The following is a 24,750-nucleotide window of genomic DNA, read 5'->3' on the forward strand; positions in this document are numbered from 1 at the left end:
GATATGAGCAGAACCTCCAACTCTTCATCCGGTTATTAGATCTTACCAGATTGAATCCTTTGTGAACTCTAAATCCTTCTTTCCATTTTCGTCAAGAATCACGTCAGTCACCAAGTCACCATCATTATCATGAGCTGAGGAATAGTTAGTGATAACTCTCGAAGGGATTCCCAAGCAGCGAAGAACTGGTATAATATAAGAGAACAGGTTAAACTCCAGCGTTTATTGGCACAGTAACTGAAAGCTCGGTCACCCATGGTGCCAGAGAGAAGTCAGTGGACACATAACCTGAGTTAGCGGAGTGGAGAGCAGAGGAGTATTTTTATAGGAATAGGGTGGGAGAAGATTGGAGAGATAGTGAGGTGCTGAAGCATGGAAAGATTTATAGGTGAGGGTGAGGAACTTGAAATTGATCCGCTGCGAGACGGTAAAAGTAGAAACTTCTAGAAATGATGAGGTGAGAAATGTGCCATTCGTGATTATTTTCGGACTTTCCTCATCTGCCAACGTGCCAGTCAACAGCTGGTGAACACCTCTCCCATCTCCTCATCCTGTTAGCTGGGTCTAAATGTTCTTACTGAAAAGGCAGCGTTCCCATTATGTTTCCTAAATATGGGGCACTAACCAGTAACCAGATGTTTGTCTTAAAACAATGTTAGAATACTCATTCTTGCGTGTTTTTGCATATGTGTCTATCACCATAGAGTGTAAAAAACATACACTAACTCAATTGCCTTTTGCTATGGAAATACACATGATGTATGTACAGATACACTCAAACACATCCATAATTATTACTACAATAGAGCACTTATTATCTGCGGGCTAATTATTCACATGTCCATTCATCCACATCAGGCTCTGATACACGAGTGGACATGGGACTGTGAGGTACCAGCAAAACCCCTGTGGTGCATACATATGAAGTTACAGACGTGCAAGCGAGGTTGCTTGAGATACCATTGAATCATGCTGACTGGCTAAATCACATCACTATCAATCCTCACATACATGCGCACACAAATATTTCCAGTAACTGAACTAAGTCTTTATAGAGTGTAGTTGGAGTCAGAAAGAGACGGAGATAGTCATAATGTGTAGAAAGAGGAAAGAAAAGTTACAAAACTTGGAAAGAGAGAAAAGCTGAAAGAAGGAGTGAATCACAAGAACAAAAATAGCAGAAAGGGAATGACTGGCACAGTGTGGCATATAGCACAATGACAGTATAATCATTAATGGAACATTTTTTTTGTTAGCACTGTGGACATTTTGTATTTTATGCAATGTCCAATTATCCAGACTGTATACTTGTCCACAATAGGGAAGATCCCAATTAGTGCAGATAATCAGCTCTCCACTCTAGAGAGGTGTGTATACACACTTTACACGTGCACATATTATATACACATATACACATAATTCATGCACTGCCTGTTATTACTTTCAAGATACACACGTTCTACTGAAATATCACAGTTCTTACCCGTATTGAATACTGCAGCAAAGACCCAGCACTGTCCGTAACGCACTGGCTGTCTTGTGCGGAAATATTGTAACAAAATATCGACACTGCTGTTCCAAGCTGTGGGGGCCACTCCATCACCATAAGCACCTGTCCAACTTCCAACAAGGATACCATCTTCGTCCAGAGAATTAATCTAGTCAAAGAGAATCTCTCATTTTTCATGTAATGTGATTTATTCCATCATTTGTAAACAGCAAGAAGTTAATCACATTAAACTGTAAAGTTCTACTGGAATCCTGCAATTACTGCTTTAATGCTGGGCAACTAATGCTTTAAATTGGAGGAACAGACTTCAATACATAATGTAGCACAACTTTGTTATATGATCCCAATTTAAATATGACTAAGACTTAACAAAACATGCGTAGCAATGTATAAAGGTGGCTGTCCATTTCTGTTTTAATTTGATGAGATTTATGACAGTGTAACGATTGCAGTTTCAGATCTGCTATGATTCATTCTCCTGCTAAACAATTTCTGTGAGTTGGATTCCTCCAGTTCTATTCGCATTACTGAGGAGTTGTGGAATTGGTTTTCTGAAGCACGATTCCAAAAAATGACTATGTACGGAGTTGCGTTACAAGCCGAGTTGTTGATAATTACTCTTGTTGCATTCCAACTGAAACCACTTACAAAAAGCAGAACGTTCAGAAATTTAAAATCCCATGCTTTAGATTTTAGTGCCAAAAACATGCTATTCACATTAAAACAAACTGCTCCACTCTATAATTCCTTTAGCATATCATAATCAGTAGATACAGGACTGTTCTGGTGGAGGATTATACTCTTGACTTTCTCTTTCAGATACTTTGTCGTGCTGTGAATTTTCGGCACTTCCTCCTAATTTGTTTGCATTGCTCAGAAGATCAGACAATCTTTACGTTTTGTTTACTTTCCTCCTTAGGGATAGCTTTAAACAGCAACAACAAAATTACATTTGTATAGCACCTTTCACATCGGGAGGACGTCCCAACGCACTTTAAAGTGGAGAGGTTGCGAGGCGGAGGGACTCCAAATTGGAGAGTAGGGATAGAGTAGCTGAAAATTTGCCCACTCTTGTTGGGGCGGATTGGGCAGGAGACATGAAACAGATCAGCCTTCACTGACAAGCATCAATATCAAATTCTAACGGATGACCGAGCAAGTCTACCATATCAATGCCTGAAACGTCTATGAATTTACTGCTTGCATCATATTCTCTTGAGTGCCCAAATCTCCAAATGCAATTAAGTCTAAATTAAGTCGAGAGGATCCTAAGCTAACTATGCATGGAAACTTGTTTTATTTAGTTGACAGAGAAACCAAAGCATCTTTCAATAAAAGATGGAAAAGAAGAACGAGTTTAAATCATGCAAAATTCTCATGGTTTTGGGAAGCTTTCCCACTGCTTGTGAAACGAGGACCACCCTCCCAGTTAAGGCTTTAGTTTGTCTAAATGGGAACAGTCCTTACCCCCAGTGGTCTTCCCCTTCAGTTCCTGCAAATGATGTAGGCTGGCTAGTCTTTGATCAGCACAGCCCCTTACTAGCTCACAAACCAGACTACCAAGACCACCACAGAGGGTTGACTCGATTCAGACATTCTGTTGCCAAATCACCTTGCTCAACTCCAAGGAGACCCAGCTTACTTTCCTCTTCCCCCCCACACCGTCCCCCCCATCCTAGGAAGATAAATTTGCAGTGTGAAGACAAATTCCTTGATGCCAAGTGCCTGTAAGTGAAATATGGACTATTCATCAATGAAACCTAAAGATGAAACATCTGAGATCAAACTCCCCGGTCCAGCAATTGGATTCCTGTCACAACAAATGGTTCAACAGCAAAGCTATTTGGGTCAGACGGACAGATGAAACCACTTTGCTCATCAATTGAAAGGTTGACTGAGAGCTTTCTGTTTAAAATTAGCTACAAGAAGGGAGTTATTGTAATTGGTGAAAATCCAAGACAACAATCCAAGCTGCCTTAAGATGGTTCTGTATTATAAAGAATAGTCTTAAATTGCATAATTTTTAAACTTACCACTGCAGACGCAACACGACAAACTTTGATCGGGCATCCTCTTGCTTGCAGAGGCATCCGTGCCCTGTCCAGTGCATATAGGCAAGAGTCCAATACACCACTTTCAAACTACATGGAATTAAGGCAGAGGAAATTACATTTGGTAATAGATTAGTACAAAATGCACAATCATTTTACGCCAATGAGTAAATGTAATCATTTTTTAATCTTAACAATCCCTGAATATAAGAATATTGATTTTCAACTGTCAATAAATTAATTAACAATTCAATTAATTATTTTATTTTCATGTTTGCCAGTACATCTCTACTACATTAGTGTTTTTGGCAACTGAATTGTAACTGGAGCATTTTTAAACACACAAAGGGGGTTTAGCGCATGTCAGATACCTGGCTGGCCAAAAGGTTGTCTGTAAATACATAGGCACTACCTTCACAGAAAAAAAAATTGTGGTCGGACCTTCAGCCTCTCTGCCCCACCCTTTAGAACTCCATTCACCAGTCACTTTGTTATGCTCCCTCCCTTGTCTCCTTCAAGGGCATGTCTCAAGACCCTCTTCTTCGATTGCGCATTCGACCACCCTCCTAACCCTACCCTCCCTGACCTCCCCCTCCCGGTCCCAACCGCCTGCTTGGGTCCCTGACTGTCCAGTGCCATGGGATGTCCTTCTGACATGAAAGGCGCTTTACAAATGGAATTTGTTGTTCTTGTTGAAGCCACATCCTTTTGAATCAGAGGCGAGAGTGCTACCAACAGTCCCAGCCTGATATTTTGCTGGCAAACTGCTACAGAAAAAGAGTTGGAGTTTGCAAGCTATAGTTCCAGATTAATATCATTAGTTTCAAAGTTTTCAAAAGATAATCAAAGGCAATCATTACCTGACCAAAAATCCAAGCTCTAGAGACCACTTCAGAGGCCTCTCCATAGTAAAGGTGACCAATATCGTTTAAGATGTATTCTTCTTTCTCCGCCTCAGTGTCCATGTAGACTGCATCATCTGAATCAGATCAAGATATCCATTTAAAAGTTTATATTAAAAAAAAGTCTGTTTTGGGTTCTGGGTCCTGAGCTTATAATTTAGGTTAACATTCCAGTGCAGTACTGGGGGAGTGCCTGTTGAAATGAATGTTAAAGATCCTGTGACTATTTGAAAAGTGAAGGGAGTTTCTCCCAGTATCCTGGCCAACAATCCTCCAGATAAATTGATCATTAACTTCATGGCTATTTGTGAGGCCTGCTGTGTGCAGATTGGCAGCTGCATTGGCCTACAAATAGTCACTACACTTGACAGCAACTCAGCGTGATAAAGCTCTACAGCATGCAATTTATTTATTTTTATGTGATTGATGGAGAATTGTGGTTGGTTTACAGTGAGTAATTAGACTACAATTTACTCCAGGGCTTCCGGTATTACCATAAGTTTAATAGTTTATTGGTGTCATCTAAACTCTGAGATGATGCAGCCTCTTACTCTGCTATATGCAGTAATTTGTTATTGTGTACATGATATTTGCAATAAAATGAAAAGATTGCTAATGTTGGCTATAAAAAGGGCTCAAATTGCACAAACTAAGATTGTGAGAGATCACTTTAATACTATCTGCACAAGATGATATTACCACGATTGACAGCTGGGTATAAGCGGATCAATTTGCAGTTTTAATGTAGAATAATAAGATTTTTAAGAGCCTAATATATAACAATGCATCAAAAGTTATTATTGTTACATAAGCGTTTTTCTACTCATGACTAGCCGTTATTTCATGTACTGCATACTGAGAATCTTAACAGGCTATGTGGGCATGAAACAAATTAAAGATTAATTCTCTGCTCCTCAGTACAGATTTGCCAACATTTATGGTGGGAGTTTATAATGGGAAAATCACATCATGGAAACATACTATTCAAGGTCAGTCGTTTTACTGACCAGTGGAGTATCAGAGGCATGTGTCCAGGATGAGGGAAATTCACTGATAAAGCCCTGAATTTCTAAGACATGAATTAGGAGACATTCCACCTGGGTCTACATTTACACATTTTATGCAGCATTTCAAAGAATCCAGAATTTGGCAAATTCTTAAATCCAGCCTTGATTTTTAAGCTATTTTTCTGCCAGCTCTTTTAAGAAAATAGTTTTCAAAGTAAGCACTGAATTCAACCAAATTTGGATGCTCTGAAATAAATAATAATAATCCTTAAATTTGAAGTAACGACTTTCACATTGGGAATCCTGTGATACGCCTCTAGGCATATCACAGGATTTACCGTAAAGTGTGGCAATCCACACAACGAACCATGAAGTAAAATGCCAAGAAAATAGAGTATATCTAGACTCGGGTGGAACTGGTTCCCACAAGTATGTTAAATATAATACAGTACCTGAACACCAAGGATTGAAGAGAATGTAGAGATCTGTGTCTGAATCTCTAGCTGTTCTGCGGATCCCATATGGTGTCATTATAGCTACGTACATTCTGAATCGTCCAACAGGACAGTAAGCAGGGGACATGATTGAAAGACTGAGGGTGTTTTGCCAGGTGGTCATTATTTTTGCTCCCCATTTTCCTTGCTCCAGCTGTTCTTCCAAGTAAATGGGGATGTAGGTTCCTTTGGTGATATTTGGGTACCGACCTGCAAAAAAAGTAATATGTGAGTTCCTGCTCAATAATGACGTTACTTAAATAGTAACAACAACAACAACAAGATTTGTATAGTACCTTTCATGTCGGGAAGATGTTCCAAGGTGCTGGACTTAGGTGTGTGTGTGTGTGGTGTCCCAACACACATACACACAGCATAAATTATAATCTATGCACTCACTGTATATATCAGCTCTGTCAGGAATCTTTCCAGAATCTGAGTTACAACCCCAAAGAAAGCCTAAGCAAACATTATTCATATCTGCTCAAGTTGTCTGTCCTCTCTGCTCGTCTATGAGTATACTCTTCACATGTTCATCAACAAATCAGACAGCTTTGGTAAAGTTGGCCTTCCTTAATAATCGGTTTGCTTGTGGAATACACAGTAGATAGCTGTCTGGCTGCTGAGCGGTATTCTCAATCTTCCTCTTTCCATCTACTCCTCAATATCTTCAATAGCTGGCTTCCTTTGTGCGCCTGCACACTGTACAAACACAGTTAGCTGGTCAGCTGCAACCAATCTCACAATATCTGCATGGACAGTCTTCCAAATAAGGAATTTGAACCACTAGGGCAATTGCTTGCATCTTATACTTGCCTACCTACATTTTGAAAACCAAAGAGTAAAATTAGAAGCAACAAATACCAAGTGACCCCAAGTTTCAGTTCCAAAAATATCAAGACATTGATATTACAAGATTATTACATTACAACAGGTTGCACCCTCCACCTCGCCCCCTCCTTTGCCTCCTTCAAGGCCTATCTCAAGACATTCCTTTTTAGCCGTGCCTTCGGTCATCTGCTTTCCTGCACCTCTCTTGCCCTCCATCAATCTCTGGTCCCAATCACCGGCTTGGGTGCAAAACCCTCACGGCCCACAACCTTTGGGAGTCCTCCCGATGTGAAAGGTGCTATACAAATGTAATTTGCTGTTGGTAGGGTAAAGCATCATCGGGTTTTTTGAGTCATCGGGTTACACCTGACACCACCACTAGCTGAGGGCAGTGTGCATGTGTAGGAAACTGGCCAGTCTACCCTAGAAACCACAAGTGTTCACTTTCACACTCTCAGTAACCATGAGTCCAAAGGACACTTGCGTTCTCACAAACCCGTGAGGAGCTTAATACAGGTCGTGCTGTATCAGAGAATCTTCTCCATTATTATGTCATTGTGAATAGTGTAAAGATGTTGGATTTTAAAAACGTAAAAAATGAACACTTAAGCTATCAACTAATAAATTTCAAGCACATAGCAACAAGCTAAAGATTAACACAGATGGTTTGTGTTATATCATGTATCTCCCTGTGGAAATCTTTTTACTGAATACCCAAGATGTAAAGTCACTGGTTTTGGTTGTTTGCTGTTATTTTGCTACATTTTATAAGACATCTGCAGGCCAGACTTATTCTGCAAATTGTTACCATGATGGGATGCAGGCAATTACTTTACACAGCAGCTCAAGCTGAACAATGCATAATCTCCACATCTTTCTGTGTTCTCAGCAACCACTGGGGTGAGTTTGGCCAGACATTTCTTCATGTTATAAATTCCTCTCGATCTCCAGGCTCATACTGCACTTTACTTCACAGTCACGAAAGGCCTTCTCCTGCTGGTTTGTTCGCTAACAAGACATGATGCCTACCATCAACTAACACTGACTGGCTGATCATGTGAAAGGGCAAAACAACGGGGTGGAGGCCTTCCATGTGCCAAATCCTTAAAATAGCAATATTTTATTACTTGCTTTTAATGGGAAATTCCACTATTAACAAGTAAAGATTATCTATATTTTCGGCACCTGTAAATCAGGGCTTAATAGTCTCCAATAAAACAGTTGTCTGGGCTGATTGCAACTTGGCCTTCAGAGAATATAGATGCTTAAAAATGAAATAAATAGCACAGGAAGTGCTAAACACCTCCAATGGTAGGAAAACTACATAATAACTGATAGATAAATTGGTAACACTTTGATAACACTCTGCTTCAACTTACAACCCGAATTGATTTGCCCAATACATTTTACATGCATAAATTCATACAAAATAAATGAGAGTGTGATCACTGCTCAGGGAATACGGGCCAACACTGAGACCTAATAAATATCTCTAGTGAAGCTACCTTGGCAATATATGAGGAACCCATGGCTGCCTCATAATGCAGACATTTGTCATGTTACATTGCTACCAAAGTTTGTAGGCTGTCAAAGTGAAAAAATTGGAATGAAATGAAAATTTTTGTTGAATTTTTTTTGTAGCCCAAGAAAGTTGGTTTAAGCTCCTTTGGAATGCCACTTGATCATTCACTGCTATATCGTTTCTAAGATCAGAATAAGTGTAAATAAAACAATGTAAAGATACACATCACAATGCGAGTTAAAAGTTCCACTATTTATATGAACACACCAAAAGTTACATCACATCAAACAACAACTTGCATTTATATAGCACCCTTCAAGCGGGGCAGCATCTCGGATCGCTTAACAATGTACTGTGGAGTCTAATTTACAAAATACCTTATTTACATCATCATTACATCAAATTATTTTTGGCAAAAGGTGAGGGATTGTGGAATGAAGTTTCTTTCTGCCCCCACCCTCGTGGAGCAGGCCAGAGCCTGTTGAGTGGAGGGAGCGAATAGGTTGATATGGGGATAGCAGGTCGCAGAGGAAGGAAGGAGCAAGGCTGTGGAAGGCCTTGAAGGCAAGGATGAGGATTTTGAACTTTATCCTCTGAGGATGGGGAGCCAGTGGAGCCGGGTGAGGGTGGGGATGGTGGGGTCATGGAGCCTGGTGCGGGAGAGGACATGAGCTGCAGAGTTCTGGAATGATTTGCAGTTTGCGGCAGGAAAAGTTGGGAAAGCTGACAAGCAGGCAGTTGGCGTAGTCGAGCCTCGATGTGATGAATGCGTGGATGAAGGTTTCAGCGGCCTGCAGTGTGAGGCAGTGGTGGAGCCGGGCGATGTTGCGGAGGTGGGGGAAGGCAGAGCAAGTCATGACATGAACGTGGGGCAGAAAGGATAGTTGAGAGTCAAACAAGAAGCCAAGGTTCTGGACTGGCTTAGTAAGGTGAAATGTGCATTGTTGTATGGTGATGCTGTCAGGGCCTGAGGTGAGGAGGCACTGACGGGAGTCAATCAGTAGGGCCTCGGTCTTGTTGACGTTCAATTATTGAAAGTTAACTCTTATTCAAGACTTGATGTCTGACAGACATTCGATTGGTCATCCCAGACACAGGGATTCAAAACCTTCCTTCAACATCTCCCGTGTGTGGTATGACTATCAGTCACTTGTATTGAACTGTGGGTTTTCAACCTTGAAACCAATTGATAGTCTTCAATTGTCCATTAAATGATTTGAGAACTTTGATGCTATTTTCTAACCCATTGATGAAAGACACATGGAAAAAAACATGCACTAATTTAGGCCAATTTTAGGACCAAGATTCAGATTGCACCTGAAGACCTTCCTCTTTGATGATGCCTACAGTCAACTCCCCTCTCTCCCCGGCTCAGCGTCAAGCTCCGCCACTGTGAAGCACCTCAAGGCACCTGGGTGAAGGATGCTACATAAATGCAAGCTGTTGTTGTTGTAAAGTGGGAATGTTTTAACATACCACTGAAACAGCATCATCATTAAGACGTCACCCCTCTCGTGAGATAAAAGGAAAGTAATCCGCACTATTAATGCATTTATCTCAGAGTAAGGAGAGCCACTGAGATGAACACATAGAATATAAACAGCAGTGAGACACAGGATGTTGCAAAGTAAATCACTGATCAATATCTAAGTCCATATCCCACTCACGCGCAGAGGGCAAGCAGGATACCATGTCAAAGTGTGATGAAGAGACCTAATTTCAGTAAACCGCCTCTTACAAGCTGTTTATCCTGTTTGTGTCACACCTTTTAGTCGAAGCATCAGCGGGTAGTTCCCAGGATAGCTTGTGGGAGAAATAACACCCGCTGCAACCACCACATGCATGGCATAACTCTAGCCCTCGATAAAAGGAGTAACTTAATTAAAACTAAATCTCAGTTCAAACTGCTACATCACTGAGAAGATTTAAAGGGATTACATTAAAAGCAATCCCTGTATGTTAACATATCGGCAGATGGGAAGAACCAGGAACCAGATGCTAGATGACAAAAAAAATCTAACCTGATAAATGCTTTAAAAAAATGTTGAGAATTAAACAAAAAGGGACTCACACAAAGAACCACAACTTGATTAAAGGAATCCTTTGTATACTCCCTGGTTATTGTTAATTATAACAATCTTTGCATTTGATTATTATGTGCCTATAATGTCAAAATATCTCAAAGTGCTTCATAGGCAATTGCGGTCACTTGAGATAACTGTGTATTTGTCAGTAAATGCCTATAAATTCTATGGTTCTGTGTATAATGCAAGACATTGTTGTTTTGACCAGTGGAGATGGTAGCAGGGCAATTCTCTTCATTGTTCCAAGGGCCAATAGTGCTGACATTTCATTTGACTGATACTTTCCTAGGCTGCTGAGAATAATAATAGTCCTTGCATTTGGTATAGTGCTTTATCACATCTTCTAAGTATCTCAAAGCGCTTCACAGGATATACTGTAAAGGGGATTGACTGTATATTTTATTGGCGAAACGCGGCAGCCAATTGTTCACAGCAGTGTCCCACAAAAAGTTATGGATTGAGTGACCAAATTATTATTTCTTTTTTTTTGAAGGGATTATTACCTCCAGAAAAGCAATCCGCCAATCGACTAACAACCAGGTTCTTACTTACTGTTACGTAAACAGCAGTGTGTGGAGTACAAAAACTTGCCTAACGTTTCGCTCTGCCCAGGAATCGAACCCGGGTCCTCTTGCTTGCAAGATGAGTGCTCTAACCACTACGCTACAGGCCTCCACAATCACGTTTGATTACCTTTCAACTCGCATACCACCAGATCAATTGGTCATGTCCCCACATGGCTGATTGTGGCATCTCACTGCGCACAAGTGGGCGTCTGCATTTGCCAAACAGTCAATTGATGTGACAGCAATTCCCGCTGAAACGCTTTGAGATGTTTCAATATTATAAGCACTTTATCAAATATGAGAATGATAGTTTCATCCATGTCCTCTTCTCACAATGCCTCCTATCATATCCAACCAATTCCAATTATCCTGGTAGTGCTGAAGAAGCGAACTTGTGCCATCCAAGGAATGAGCCCTACCGAGTGCCTGTGGTTGGAACCTGCCAACTATAGTACTTCCAGCGGCTGGTGCGGGTGCCTATTGTACAGTCTGCTGGGTTTCCCTCACACGTACTGCTTGATTGGTTGCTGAATAATGGAGGGTGGGTGTCGTGCGCCTGTCAGATGATTCCTGAGCTACATGTGTGCGTGGGCCGGGGAGGAAGAAGAAAAGAGAAGGGGATAGATCACTGGCAGGAACTCAATTGAATCTATTGTGCTGCTGAAGTACAGCCTGAGTCTAACTAGCTACATCGTGGTTAAGCACTCACCTATCAAGAACTCGACCCAGAACTTGTCCTTTCCCTGAACGTAGGGGCGGTTGAAACTAATTCTGATTTCGAAGCTTTGGCCCCGCCGTACGATTAGGTTGTCGGACTCATACAGATCGGTGCGATGCTGCTTCTTGTTGATGTCATCGGTACCCGGGAGGACATCAACACTCCAAACAGTCAGAAAATCTTTAACAAAAAGTAGAAATAACATGTCATTTCTCGTTCTCTCATTTCAGATTGTAAGTTTGTCACCAGACTGACTGAAGACAATCAGTGTCGCTCCCTGGAAAGAGCACATTCACACAATAAGCATTTTCAAAATTAAATACCGTGTTAGGGGATTTGTGAAAAGATGATTCAATGAAATTCTGGAAATCCCAATCTTTCTTGAAGTGCAAATAAGTTTTTACATGCTGATGTGTTCACCAGAAAAATGTATATTTGTACCAGCTTGCGGTTTACAGTGTAGATAGTATTGTGATAACTCTTCCTATTAATCAGCTTTTAATGAGTGTAAATGTGCTTGCGTCCGTGTTCAATAAGCCATGCTGAGTTCAACAAATTGATTGTGTGTAATCCCGAGGGTTTAAAGCAGAACCATACCAGAAGCAGCGTTTTGTCTAATTTCATGTCCTTGTATCAATGGGCAACTCTGCCACTGTTGATCTTATGTTGCCATTTGTGAAGAACAGCAGAGCAACGGGAATATTTATGACAGGCATCCCTTGTCTCTCCTCTCATGATTGTAACTTGCTCTGTTACCTGAGGAACTGTTAAACCAGCTCATCCAAGGTTTTAGAAGAGCCTCACTAGGTGTTAGATTGGAAATGAACGTGAGGTTAATTCATTCAGGACAATTTTTCTACGACCACAGAGTTCAGAAAAGAATCAATTTAAATCTCATCCCAGTTGTGACAGGCAAATCTAAGAGACGAGTTGGCCAGCCTGCCACCACCTAATCACTTTTCACTATGATAGGAGACCACAACTCATTAAAGGAATGTCTTCCAGTTTACTCAATATTCTAGTAGCAGTGTGGTGTAGTGTTTTGAACAGATTTTTCTACTCTGAAGAATACTACACATGTTAAGCATTGATTTTCATTAACCCTCAGTCTCCTATACATAGATTTCTACTGTGTAGTCAACTGGATCGTCAGAGGGCTGAAGGTCAAGTGAACAAGTTTCATAACTATTATCAGAATAATTTACTTTGAGAGGTTTCCCACTTCTTACTACCAGAGGAAGGTTTAATGTAGTCATTTTCATGTCCTGCTGTTTTGTCATAGAATATGTGACTTGAGTCACCTCAATTTCCATTTATGAAAGGAAATAAAGCTCCATTGGTACCATCTGCCTGCTTCAGTGGCAGTGTAACTCCTTTGAAGATGATGCAGTAATAAGGCAACATGCAGAGAGCTCTTGTTTAAAGACATACCTGCTTCCCTGGTTCTGCATTTACAACAGATGATATGCTAATTACTCCAGAGGTCACATTCAAAGCACTCCTGCTGCACAGAATGTCACGTGACACTTTCGTTCTTCAAAGATAATTCTACCTGCTTATTGGAACCATTTTATCTGCAGGAATTGTTTCATAAAAGCATTTTTATTCCCAAGGGAACTATCCCACTGTGTCTGCCACTGCAACAAAGTAACAGTTTAAAAATCCATCAGAGAATTATTCAGGACAATTTTGCTGCCACCACTTGAGATACTGACCTAACTGCTTAAGAGTTGGGCCACTATCCTATTAAACGACCCTAAAATGTTGTACTTTCTGATCCAACAAGGTTGGATGAAGTGCTAAAGGTTTAATAATAATCCTTGCATTTGATATAGCGCTTTTCACGTCTTCTAGACATCTCAAAGCGCTTCATAGAATATACTGTAAAGTGAATTGACTTTATATTTGTGGGCGAAACGCAGCAGCCAATTGCACCAGCAATGTCCCACAAACAGTTGTGGATTGATTGAGTTTTTTTTTGTTTGTTTTTTGAAGGATTATTATCCCCAGAAAAGTGATCCGCCAATCGCCTAACAACCAGGTTCCTATTTACTGCTAAGTAAACAGAGGCGTGTGGAGAAGGAAACTTGCCCAACATTTCGCCCTGCCGGGGATAGAACCCAGTCTCTCACTTGCGAGGTGAGTGCTCTAACCACTGAGCTACAAGACTCCATTAAGACAATATTCTGGGAGGTAAATCAAGATGCTAAACAATACAATTACTGACCTTTTTGACATTTATTCCAGACACTGGGCAAGTTGCATGTGTAGCTGGAATACATATGTTGATCTGTCAGTTTGGTTTGAATACTCATAAGCAAGGTGATGGGTTTCCATGTGCGTCAGACACCCGGCTGACCAAAACAAAATATATTTGGACAGCAGGATGTGCGTGCTTTGGCCTGGCTTTTGGTATGCTGATGGGACTCTTACAAATTGTTTTCTGCATTTACTGTAACTGTGTAGGATTCTAACCTAAAAAATGAGTAACTCTCTCCGACTTTGGGTGTTATTTTTGATGGTTTTATATTGCATTCGGAAAATGAAAACTAAACATGCTTTTTTGTTAAGAAAAGAGGCAATTCTACATTATTCACAAGTTTCATAAGTTTTATTTGGCAACCAGGACATGAATGAACTAAACAGTGGAGGATTTCATGTTCCCAGTTCTCTCTTCAATTATGCTGCACTCGTAGTTAAATTGACAAAGAGGTTGCTTCTTTACCGGAGTGTCCTAAACTGTAGTGCTTCCAAATGCTGAAGGGCCAAATTAGTCTTTCTGAAAATGTGCCCTGACCTTTTCTTATTTTTTATGACTGTATTTTATGACTTCTGTTAACCTAAGAGTGGCAGCCAGTGGAGACTGGCAAAGCTTGCATCAAGGCTCTGGTAGCAAATCTTATGCTGTGTCACTCAGGGTGAAGTGACTTCATACAACTGGCGTTTTGATTGCTGCACTGCTGAACATTAGAGGAGACAACCAGGTAAATGAGGTTGATCACTGTGGACCCCATTCACTGTGTATGCACATAGTTGCCCTGCTTGCTTCTCATGCCCGCTGGCTTTTTAATGTTAAAATAATAATAATCCTTTCATTTGACATAGTGCCTTATCACATCTTCAAGATGTCTCAAAGAACTTCACAGGATATACTGTAAAATGTAGTGACGAAACGCAGTAGGCAATTGTGCACAGTGATGTCCCACAAACAGTTGAGCATTGAGTGACCAAATTATTATTATTATATTGGAGGGATTATATATTTAGTTAGTGTTAGTTAGAATTTAGTTGGAAAATGGCAAATTTCTGGTTTGTTCATTAAATCGATTTGAGGTCACTTCCTGGGCAAATTAGATAGTGGCATTGGGAGGGGCCTAATGACCTGAAAGTCAGCAATTTTTACCTTCCCTCACTCTAAAAAAATGACTAACCTCTACTTTGTGGGTCACTAACAACATTACTTTCTGCTTTGTCCATGCACAGAAAACAGGAAGTAATGTGATGAACCCAATGAACCAGAGGTCATCTTCATTTTCAACATATATTAGGTCCCTTTGAGTCTTCACATATTACTTGATCTCCCTCTTATTGTTATATTGAAAGTTTTTTTTTAATCTGTGCTGCTATGTGCTTTTCTAGGTCTCTCTTACCAAGGAATTCTCAGTTTGGTTTGGATATTCTTAAGCCTGGTATTGGGTTTTACCGCATGTGTCAGACACGCGGCTGACCCCCCCCAAAAAAGTGACACATTAATGTTAAGATAGTACAAATATTTATGTGACAAGGCTTCACATGGGTTCATGATTTGTTTATTGATCAAATACACACATTCGCATAGACACACTTGCATGATACACACATACACAAATTTTTGGTGCTCTGAATCTCATTCCACAAGATTCTAAAAACATCTAATATTGCTACGGTTTTTGTTGTTCTGGTGTGGTCTTGTGGCTCTATAGAATGGTCTCCTTTGATAGGAAAGAAATGTGCAGCTGAGTGAACAGTATATTTAATCTCGATCTGAAAGCTGTATATTTTTAAACCAGGTTTAATAATCTAACTTGACTTGCTCACCCAGCTACATTTAATCATCTTGATATTATAGTTCCATATTAAATATTAAATAAGTGTTCTCAGGAGATGCTATAATATTGAACACAAATACATTAAATCAGTAGCTATAGTATAGTGGCTGCTTCTAGTTCATTATATATTCTCTCTCCTATTTCTTTCCTCTTACCGTAGATTTACATGTCAATGCGTTTGCAGAACCTAAAGGTTATACAACATAGGCTAAAAGGTGTATCAAGAAAGTATCCTCATGATAATTAAACCTTGATGATACCATTAAAGTAATACATGCCAATACTGTATTTTATAACAGATTTAATATTTATCAAATATGTGCTTGAGGAAGATGGGAATAGAAGGGTATAGCAGAGGGCATTAGGAGTCTCATGTGGGATATAAACACTGGTACAGACTAGTTGGGCCAAATGGCCTGTTTTAGTGCTGTAACCTTCAGTGTAATTGTATGTTATTGAATCTTACAACCACCACATTTTTCAGCCTTAACCAAAAAAAACCCTTATTATTATTCTCATTGCCTCACAGTACTTGCTCTTCTCTCTATTTACCGAGAACAATTGTTTCTAATTTACGTGGTCAAAACATTGTGCGCTGAAATAATTCGATCACCGGATAATTAAATTAATGGGATTAAAATTATAGATGAGAGATTAAATAAAGGTGCTACAGTTGCTAGATATCATACTGTGTGACATAACATTAGCTGCAGTGCTTAGGTTTTGGGGTTTAATTTTCTTATGAAATTATTTGCTGCCCTTATCTTTTCCTGAGGTCCACCCTCCCCCCTACCAATTGCACACATTTTCCAATCAAGAGAGTCAGGAGGTTATCACAGTTGCTCTTGAACTTGGTACTAAGAGATAAGAGAGAACAAACTAGGATGGCTTAGTCTCTGATTTCCCCAATCTTCTGATAATAATCTTTACATTAGGTATAATGTCTTTCATATCACGAGCACATCTCAAAGCGTAGTGACTGTGTATTTTGTGGGCAAACGCGGCAGCCAATTTGTGCACAGAAATGTCCTCAACCACCATGAAGTTGAATGACTGGGATGCTATGCCGGCTATGCCCATCCAACCAGTTAGAGCTTTAGTTTGCAGGGTTAACATGAGCTGAGTGCGAAGAATACCTGCTCTCAGTGACTGGTGTGCTCAGATGAGCTAGGCTGGCTGGGCTATCATCAGCAGTGCCCTGGAATACTTTGGGCCCATCTGGCTCAGGAACCGGACTACCACAAAGGCACGAATTCAAAAACAAAAGCTGGGAATGAGTTCATCCCCAAGGACCCTCCACCGAGAATAGGTCTGTCTCATTTTAACATTAATTTACTATGTCTCTGTTTCTTTTTAACATTACTGCCTACCTCATCTCCTGCAAAGTGTCAATTTGATATTAATCTTGGTTGTCATCATTGGAAAAAAAAAGCCTTTAATAGTCAAAGCTACATCAGGGGAACTGCTGGTTACAATGTTCGGCAAAGGTCAATTGTGACATGACAAACAGCAGCGTTATTCAGTCCAGGTTATCCATTGGTATGTTATAAATATTATATCCGTGGGGATCGTTGATATGTATTCTCTAATTATGAAGTGGTTCTAATCTCTGCAACAGTGTGATACCAATTTCTTAATGGGACTAAATGTTTTCTTCCAGTCCTCTTGTGGTGAAGAGAACAGATGGGCAACTTCCTCCCAGCTGTCTGGACAAGTTACAATTTTCTTGGAGCTGGCTACGAGGGGGTATTAGCAGCCTGCGTGTAACCTGACATCTGAACTTTGCCCTACAATCAGTACTCTGATTGCCTGTATTTACTGCTTTTCCCCCAAATGCGGGGAAATTTGTTCCTTATTTTGTGACTGCAGAAGGCACAAGCGGGAAGCTGCCCGTACATTTTTTAGATCAAATTGAAACACTAATTATTTTCCACAAAATAAGCAGTGCCATCAGAGCATCAACAACAAGAAAACAAAACACAAAGAATGTATTTTTGTTGCCTCCCAGAAGACTCTCTCTCTGATCTTATTTTTTTTCACTTTGCATATTTCTTCTAACTTCACAGCTATCTACTGTAGCATTTCCTCTATGTCTCTTCTCTCTAGACCTAGTTTCTAATGTGCCAATTGATTCTATCATCAGACCACCACTGACATATTCATCTGCCAATCTAAAAGTGAGTATTCATCACAAATAAAAAAAAGTTTAACTTTTTTAAAAAATATAAAAACAGGAATGAAATAACTGGTAAATTTAAAGCAANTTTTTTTAAAGGATATGGAATGCTCTGCTGGGAATGGTGGTTGAGGCAGAATCTATATTGGCCTTCATGCTGGAAATTCTGGACTTCCTCGAGTACAAAATCGAGGGAATCTGCTCAGCTGCCACTGCCCTCCCAACATCCAAGCCCTCCCTACACCCCATCCCACACTCCGACCCCTACCCATCCCTCCTTCCACACCTTTGAACCTGTCACTCCCTCCTCTGTCATCACTACCATATCCTCCATGAAGTCCACCACCTGGACCCCATCCCCACCCCTCTCCTTAATCCCAACTCCACCTCCTTGCCCCACTACTCGCTGACATCATCAACCTCTCCCTGTCATCTGGCACTGTTCCTCCCCCCCCCCCCCGTCAAAACAGCCACCATCACCCCCACCTTGAAGAAACCTTCCCTTGACACATCACAGCTATCCAGCTGCCGGCCCATCTCCCACCTCCCTTTTCTGTCTAAGGTCTTTGGGAGAGCCATTACCTCCCAGCTTCGCTCTTTCCTCTCCTTCAGTCAGCCTCCCACCTCTCAGCCTTCCCTCACCCCTCCCCCATGCTCAGGTCCTGACCCCTGACTGTCCAGAGCCTTGGGACATCCACCTGACGTAAATGTAATTTTGTTGTTGTGTTGTTGTTGTTGTTCATGAGGGAACTAGACAGATACTTTAAAAAGGTATGGGGAAGGACAAGTAAATGAGACTGAAAGGATTCCTCTTGAGGGAACCAGCACAGCCACAATAGGCCGAATGACCTTCTTCTACGCCGTAAATGTCTATGGCTCTAATCTTGGTGGCTATATTTGATACTATTTTTAAAGCAATTTTCAAGCCTATTACTGGTGCTCCTGATAGATTTATGTCACTGGCGAGTGTTCTGAAATGGCCATAATCCTGGTAATTTGTATCCTAGGTTGTGTATAAGCAATTTCAGTTCAATGTTCTTCATCGGCAAATGTGTAATGAAGTTTGACATGAAGCTGCCTCACCTGTCTTCTCCAGCAAGCAAAGGCACGCAGATCCACACTTATGCTGCCAGCTCGTTCTAATCATTATTTAGAGCGAGCCAACTGTGTTGTGGTTAGTCTACTTTTCTGTTATGCATGTCTAATACCATCAGTTCCACCAGTCAAATACAGCAGTTAAAATCAACAACAAAAATACATTTGTATAGCCCCTTTCACATCGAGAGGACGTCCCAAGGTGCTGGACAGACAGAGTTACGGACCTGAGCTGGGGGTCAGGATAGGAGAGGAGGGAGGGCAGGGGGGAAGCAGGGAGATTGAAAGCACGGTCGAAGAGGGGGTCTTGAGGTGGGTCTTGAAGGTGGCGAGGGAGGGGGGGGGAGACGGAGGGACTGCAGGATGGAGTTCCAGAGGGTGGGTGCAGAGTGGCGGAAGGCCCGACCACCGATAGTGGGGCGAGCAAGGCGGGGGACGTGAAGCAGGCCAGAGCCCGCTGAGCGGAGGGAGCGAACAGGATGGTAGGGGGTTCGGAGAGGTAGTGGGGAGCAAGACCATGGAGGGTTTTGAAGGTGAGGACTAGGATCCTGAATTGTATTCTCTGTGTGATGGGAAGCCAGTGGAGTTGGGCAAGGATGGGGGTGATAGGGTCATGGAGCCTGGTGCAGGAAAGGACACGGGCTGCAGAGCTCTGGATGATCTGCAGCCTGTGGAGGGAGGAGTTGGGGAGGCTGACAAGCAGTGAGTTTGCATAGTCGAGCCTCAATGTAATGAAGGTTTCGGCGAGGGTTTCAAAATCATTCTATTAGTCATGAGTAAATCAGTCAGCATAAAGGAATCTCCTTTCTTAAATCAACATGATGTTAATTGATCAAACATGACTTTAAGAAGCACCTCAAAAATCCTTATAAACTCCTCAAAATACATTTTAATCCATCTCCCAAACATATACTCACAAATAGATATCATGAGGTGAACTAAAATATGAATGACAAATATTGTACAGTAATCAATGGATGTGATCACATTCAACATAAAATAGATCATTTGCAAAGGGTTAGGCATGGGGATTGATTTTGTGGCATGTTTTAATGGGATCCTTAATCATTGGGAAATGTAAAAGACCTTGGCAGGTGAGCAGGCTGATTCTGGGCTGATTATGACATTTGCCATCCTTGGAGGCATGAGTTTATAATGAGAGTTTGAGAATCATAAGAGAATAAGATATGGTCCCCCAGCAAGGCTGGTAAATGTACCAAAGACTGGAGAATGGTCCTTTGGGATTACTTGGAAGACGTACTACAACAGACATATAGACACTGCTGCACTAAAACCAAGGCAAATATAGAGCTGTGTGTTCATCATTGCCATTGGATCACTTGTATGTGTACAATACATTGGATCACTTGTATGTATACAATATGTTGACAATATGAGTGGATAATAATAATAATAATAATCCTTGCATTTGTTATAGCGCTTTTCACGTCGGGAGGACGTCCCAAAGCGCTTCACAGAATATACTGTAAAGTGAATTGACTGTATATTTGTGGGCGAACGCGGCAGCCAATTGCGCACAGCAATGTCCCACAAACAGTCGTAGATTGAAAATGACTACTGGATGCTGGGTGAAGGCAGGATCAGGCTCCACTTTGATGTTTCCTGCTGTTAAATGCCTGGATATACTCACTGTCAAGATTCACACATGAATAATTTAAACCATACCTGAAAATTTATAGTATAAAATGTCATTCTACATATGGAGTAATGAATGAAGGAGGCTGTGGTGATAGATTATCAGAGAGCAATTCAAAAACCTTAATGTGATTATCTCATAATAGTAGCTAAGTGAAGAACTGATATATGAAGTTAACGTTTACTGTATTTATGCCATATTTAAATTCCTATTGAACTTGCTGTTGCTACTTTATCAGATAGCTACCAATTCGTCGTCAGCAAATGACCTGCATGGCTGAAACAAGGGTTTTTCAAACAGGGTTAATGTGCGAGGGATACACTAAATTATTCAATGTCATGTCTTGACAGCTGCAAGCGCAGGATCTTTTCTGTGCTTCTGTCTAGTCTCTCATTGACATTCGTTAAGTGCAACAAGTGATTGATAATCTGACATTATCTGGTTAGTCCACTGTAGACGCAAGTCCCTTGCACTAAAATTGCACCATTGTCTTGTTTCCCCTGTGCCCATCCCAGAATTAAAGCCGCTAACTGTGATGCACCTTTTGACCAGTGCTGTAACTGCTTCATTTCATCAGATTGTTGTTTAGTGACACACTCAGTGAGTTGGCTTCAGATATCACAACAATTTTACAGTAGCAAGTAATACAGGAGATTTCCCGACGTATTATTGTCTACCTGATCAGCTTTTTCTAACCGAGTTAAAGAAGGTGATCAGTTTGGTGAAATTTAAGATTTACTTTCGGTCATCAACGTGCGGAAACCCATCACCATGCTCAAGAGTATCCAAACTAGACTAAGAGTTGCACATATGTTTGCAGCGTATGCTTGCAAACTTCCATGTCTGGAATGGAATGCATACTCTCTCCCTGGAGGAACGTGTCTTGTTCATCCTATTTCGGAGTGTTACATACTGGTTGACAAGTACCAAGATCTGGGGGACTCCAGAGTACAAATTTGATACAGATAAAACTGTATTAATTGACATTTGGTTTATTTAAGCATTATCAAATCCTTTGGTATAAAATTCTGGAACAGTGTACATTTGCCCACCTTTGATGGGCATGTTCAAATTACCTGTAAGATTGGGTGGTGATCTGGGAACAGCCCCAAAGAACTCAAAGTCTGGCATTGAATTCTCCTCGCCATTGGAGATGTTGGAGGGGGTGATCCTACGACCAACATGTGAAGTTGAGGGCCTCGTGTTCGAGTCAGCACCGCTGGGTTCAGACATTTAACAAAATTCACTGAAACCACACAAAATGAGCCGAGTCAGATAGATTAGGCCAATCGTTTTGGTTGGCCAACATAATGACACAATAACATATATTATTGCCACAAATCAAGAAATATTCATTCAAGAAACATTTATTTTGTTGGCCAAGCAAACAAGTTGCCTGTTTTCACAGATTGGCTAATACAGTGGTGGCGAACCAAAGAAACCGGATTAGCCAATCTGTGAAAACTATGAGTCAATCAACAGCTGGACGGAAACCACAATGGATATAGCATGTAGGTTAAGACTTCCACTTAAGACCTACAAGAAGTACATATTTAATCATCTTTTCCCTCCCCCCACCCTCAGCTCCAACTCCCAGTTTGGGTGCCCAACCATTATTATTAAGCACATTGAGGCTACCTCCCCATGTGAAAGGCGCCATATAAATGTAAATTTGTATTGTATGTATCATGCATTGTTGGCACTAATACAGCTCATGCAGCACTAACTGTGATGCCAAAGTGGAGACACTACAGCCCAGCACAATTTATCCTGCAGCCGCCCCTTTCCCATTTGCAAAATTTGCCTTTGTATTTACGAAGAATGCACCAGCACCGCTATCCTTCGGCTTGCTCCAGCTCCAAACCAACAACACCTTGTACTTATATAGCGTCCCTCATGCAGAGTAACGTTCCAGAGCGCTTGACAGTGGTGGAGCACGATGCTGAGCCGGAGAGAGGGGGGAGGTTTGAAGCGCTCTGAGACGCTGTCCGGCGTGGAGGGTGCTATATAAATTCAATTTCTTGTTGTTGTTAAGGTGACTGTAAGCACGGTCGAAGAGGAAGTTCTTCAGGGGAGAACTGAAGATGAGGAAGGAGGGGATAATGTGGAGGGATTAATAATAATAAAATAATAATCCTTGCATTTGATATAGCACCTTATCACATCTTCGAGACATCTCAAAGCAATTCACAGAATATACTGTAAAGTGAATTGACTGTATATTTTGTGGGCGGATTGGGGAAGAGTGTTTCAGAGTTTCGGGGATGGAGATGGAGGCAACTGGCTTTGTGGGCAGCAGCCAACTCAACTCCTGAAGCGGTCTGGAAAAATGCGATCTGGTGAAATTCAGACTCTTTACATTTCAGGCTACCTCAGAGTTTACTTTCTGTAGGTAAACAGTGATGCAAATGGATATGCAGCTCACAGTTATCCTCCAAGGAATATATTCCTCTCACAAACAAAGCAATTGTTTTATCCAGGAAACCTTTTTTTTTAAAAAAACAAAGTTGGAATGTGAAAAAAAATGCATCTCCCTTCCAAGTTTATCGTGATTATTTTCTTACCAAATGGTGCCTCTGGCTCAAAACATTGTTTTCATAATAATGCAGCAATAAAATCTGAACTATGATAATTACATAAATGCAGATATAAAAGCAGAATACGGAATTATTTTGGAATATCTTTGCCCTGGACCTCTGTATGATGTACATTCTTGCTTGTAAATGTCACCAAAGCCCAATAAATAAAAACATACTGGCAAAGTCAACAAACTGAAAACTATCAAATGGTGACAAATATGGTATAGCAACACATATTTGCAGAGGGTAAATGCATACAAAACAAATTGCAAACTTCTGTAACTGGCTGTCGAGATTCTGCTCGTGAATCTTTCTGTTAACATCAACCATTAAACTGCACAGTTCCTGAATGATGAAAACATGTGCAAAAAGGCATTTAGACTCGCTATGCAGAGTGGGTTCTGGGGATAATACAAACAACACATTAAATATCCAAGTCAGCAATGTGCTGACTGGAAATAAATCTGGCATTAAACTGGATCCAGATGAAACGGGAAATATAATAGCATTATCCTACAGCCCAACAAGGAGCACTGTATTCATGTGGTAAACTTCACTCTCCCAAACAAAAACCTGCTGTTTTATTTTTGCTGCAGAACACAATAATCTGGCAGAGAAATACATATTTTGAAAAGAAAATGACATAGAGAAGAGGCACCGGGGTAAAGAGTATGTATTGTCCTCAGATCACACCGTGGACAGAGCAAATCTAAATGCCTTTTGCACAAGTTTGCATCTGTCTGGATCTGTGTAATTTTTTTGTGGCTGGAGTTAAGAGAAAGAAGAATCTCCACAGCAGTCAGTATAAAGCACCAACACACAACCATCGTTCACCCCCAATGCTGAAAGCTGAATAGCAAGGTTGCAACCCAACTAAATCACTGAGAGCTCTTTAACTCTTATCAGTGTAACAGCAAAAACATCAACAACTCGCTTACATAAAAGTTCAGTTCAAACGAAATGATCCAAGACAGGATCTAAAAATAAACACAATTCCAACTGCGACCAACAGTTACCTGGAGCCTGGCTGCAGAGCCAGGCAGGGATCTGGGTTGATGGAGGGAGAGACTGGGTCGCACACTCACTTGTCTGGTTCAGCAAAAGTTGGTGCAGATTCCAACTGGTGCTTCTCTCCAAATTATATGGAACAACAAGGGCCAGCCACTCCCCTCCCTCCCCTCACCCACCCACCCCCTTGCAATAAGCAAGAGGAATGTAACTAAGTCAGTTTTCCAGTTCTGCGGTTAGGGTATAACAATTAACTAACAAGTACTGCTCTGTGCTATTCTGTCCTTTCCAATAGATCACACACATCATTACATTCATTTCATCCCGTTACAGCACTAACACTCATCTCCTGGGTTGCTCACAATTGCAGTTAATTTAAGTATGCAACGACGCATTGAAGCTTCAAAGGATACGTCTAGACAGTGATGATAACATTTATACGTGGAACAAATTATTGAAAGA

The 24,750-nt window shown here is 41.0% G+C and overlaps 1 protein-coding gene across 1 annotated transcript in view; it reads right to left on the reverse strand.

The window, feature by feature from the left end:
* The window catches only part of LOC103184569 (coagulation factor XIII A chain), a 40,239-nt gene extending 15,814 nt beyond the window's left edge, over positions 1 to 24,425 (reverse strand). The window contains exons 1-8 of the mRNA XM_007902662.2: positions 24,297 to 24,425; positions 21,778 to 21,947; positions 11,677 to 11,865; positions 5,923 to 6,174; positions 4,422 to 4,540; positions 3,544 to 3,651; positions 1,484 to 1,658; positions 47 to 185 (exon numbers count right to left, since the gene is read on the reverse strand). Of these exons, the coding sequence (XP_007900853.2) occupies positions 47 to 185; positions 1,484 to 1,658; positions 3,544 to 3,651; positions 4,422 to 4,540; positions 5,923 to 6,174; positions 11,677 to 11,865; positions 21,778 to 21,934 (1,139 nt within the window). The 5' untranslated portion in view covers positions 21,935 to 21,947; positions 24,297 to 24,425. The remainder of the gene's footprint in view (positions 1 to 46; positions 186 to 1,483; positions 1,659 to 3,543; positions 3,652 to 4,421; positions 4,541 to 5,922; positions 6,175 to 11,676; positions 11,866 to 21,777; positions 21,948 to 24,296) is intronic.
* Positions 24,426 to 24,750: the final 325 nt, after the last annotated feature.

The sequence above is a fragment of the Callorhinchus milii genome, unplaced genomic scaffold (assembly GCF_018977255.1).
Source record: "Callorhinchus milii isolate IMCB2004 unplaced genomic scaffold, IMCB_Cmil_1.0 Scaffold2, whole genome shotgun sequence".
Taxonomy (NCBI): Eukaryota; Metazoa; Chordata; class Chondrichthyes; order Chimaeriformes; family Callorhinchidae; genus Callorhinchus; species Callorhinchus milii.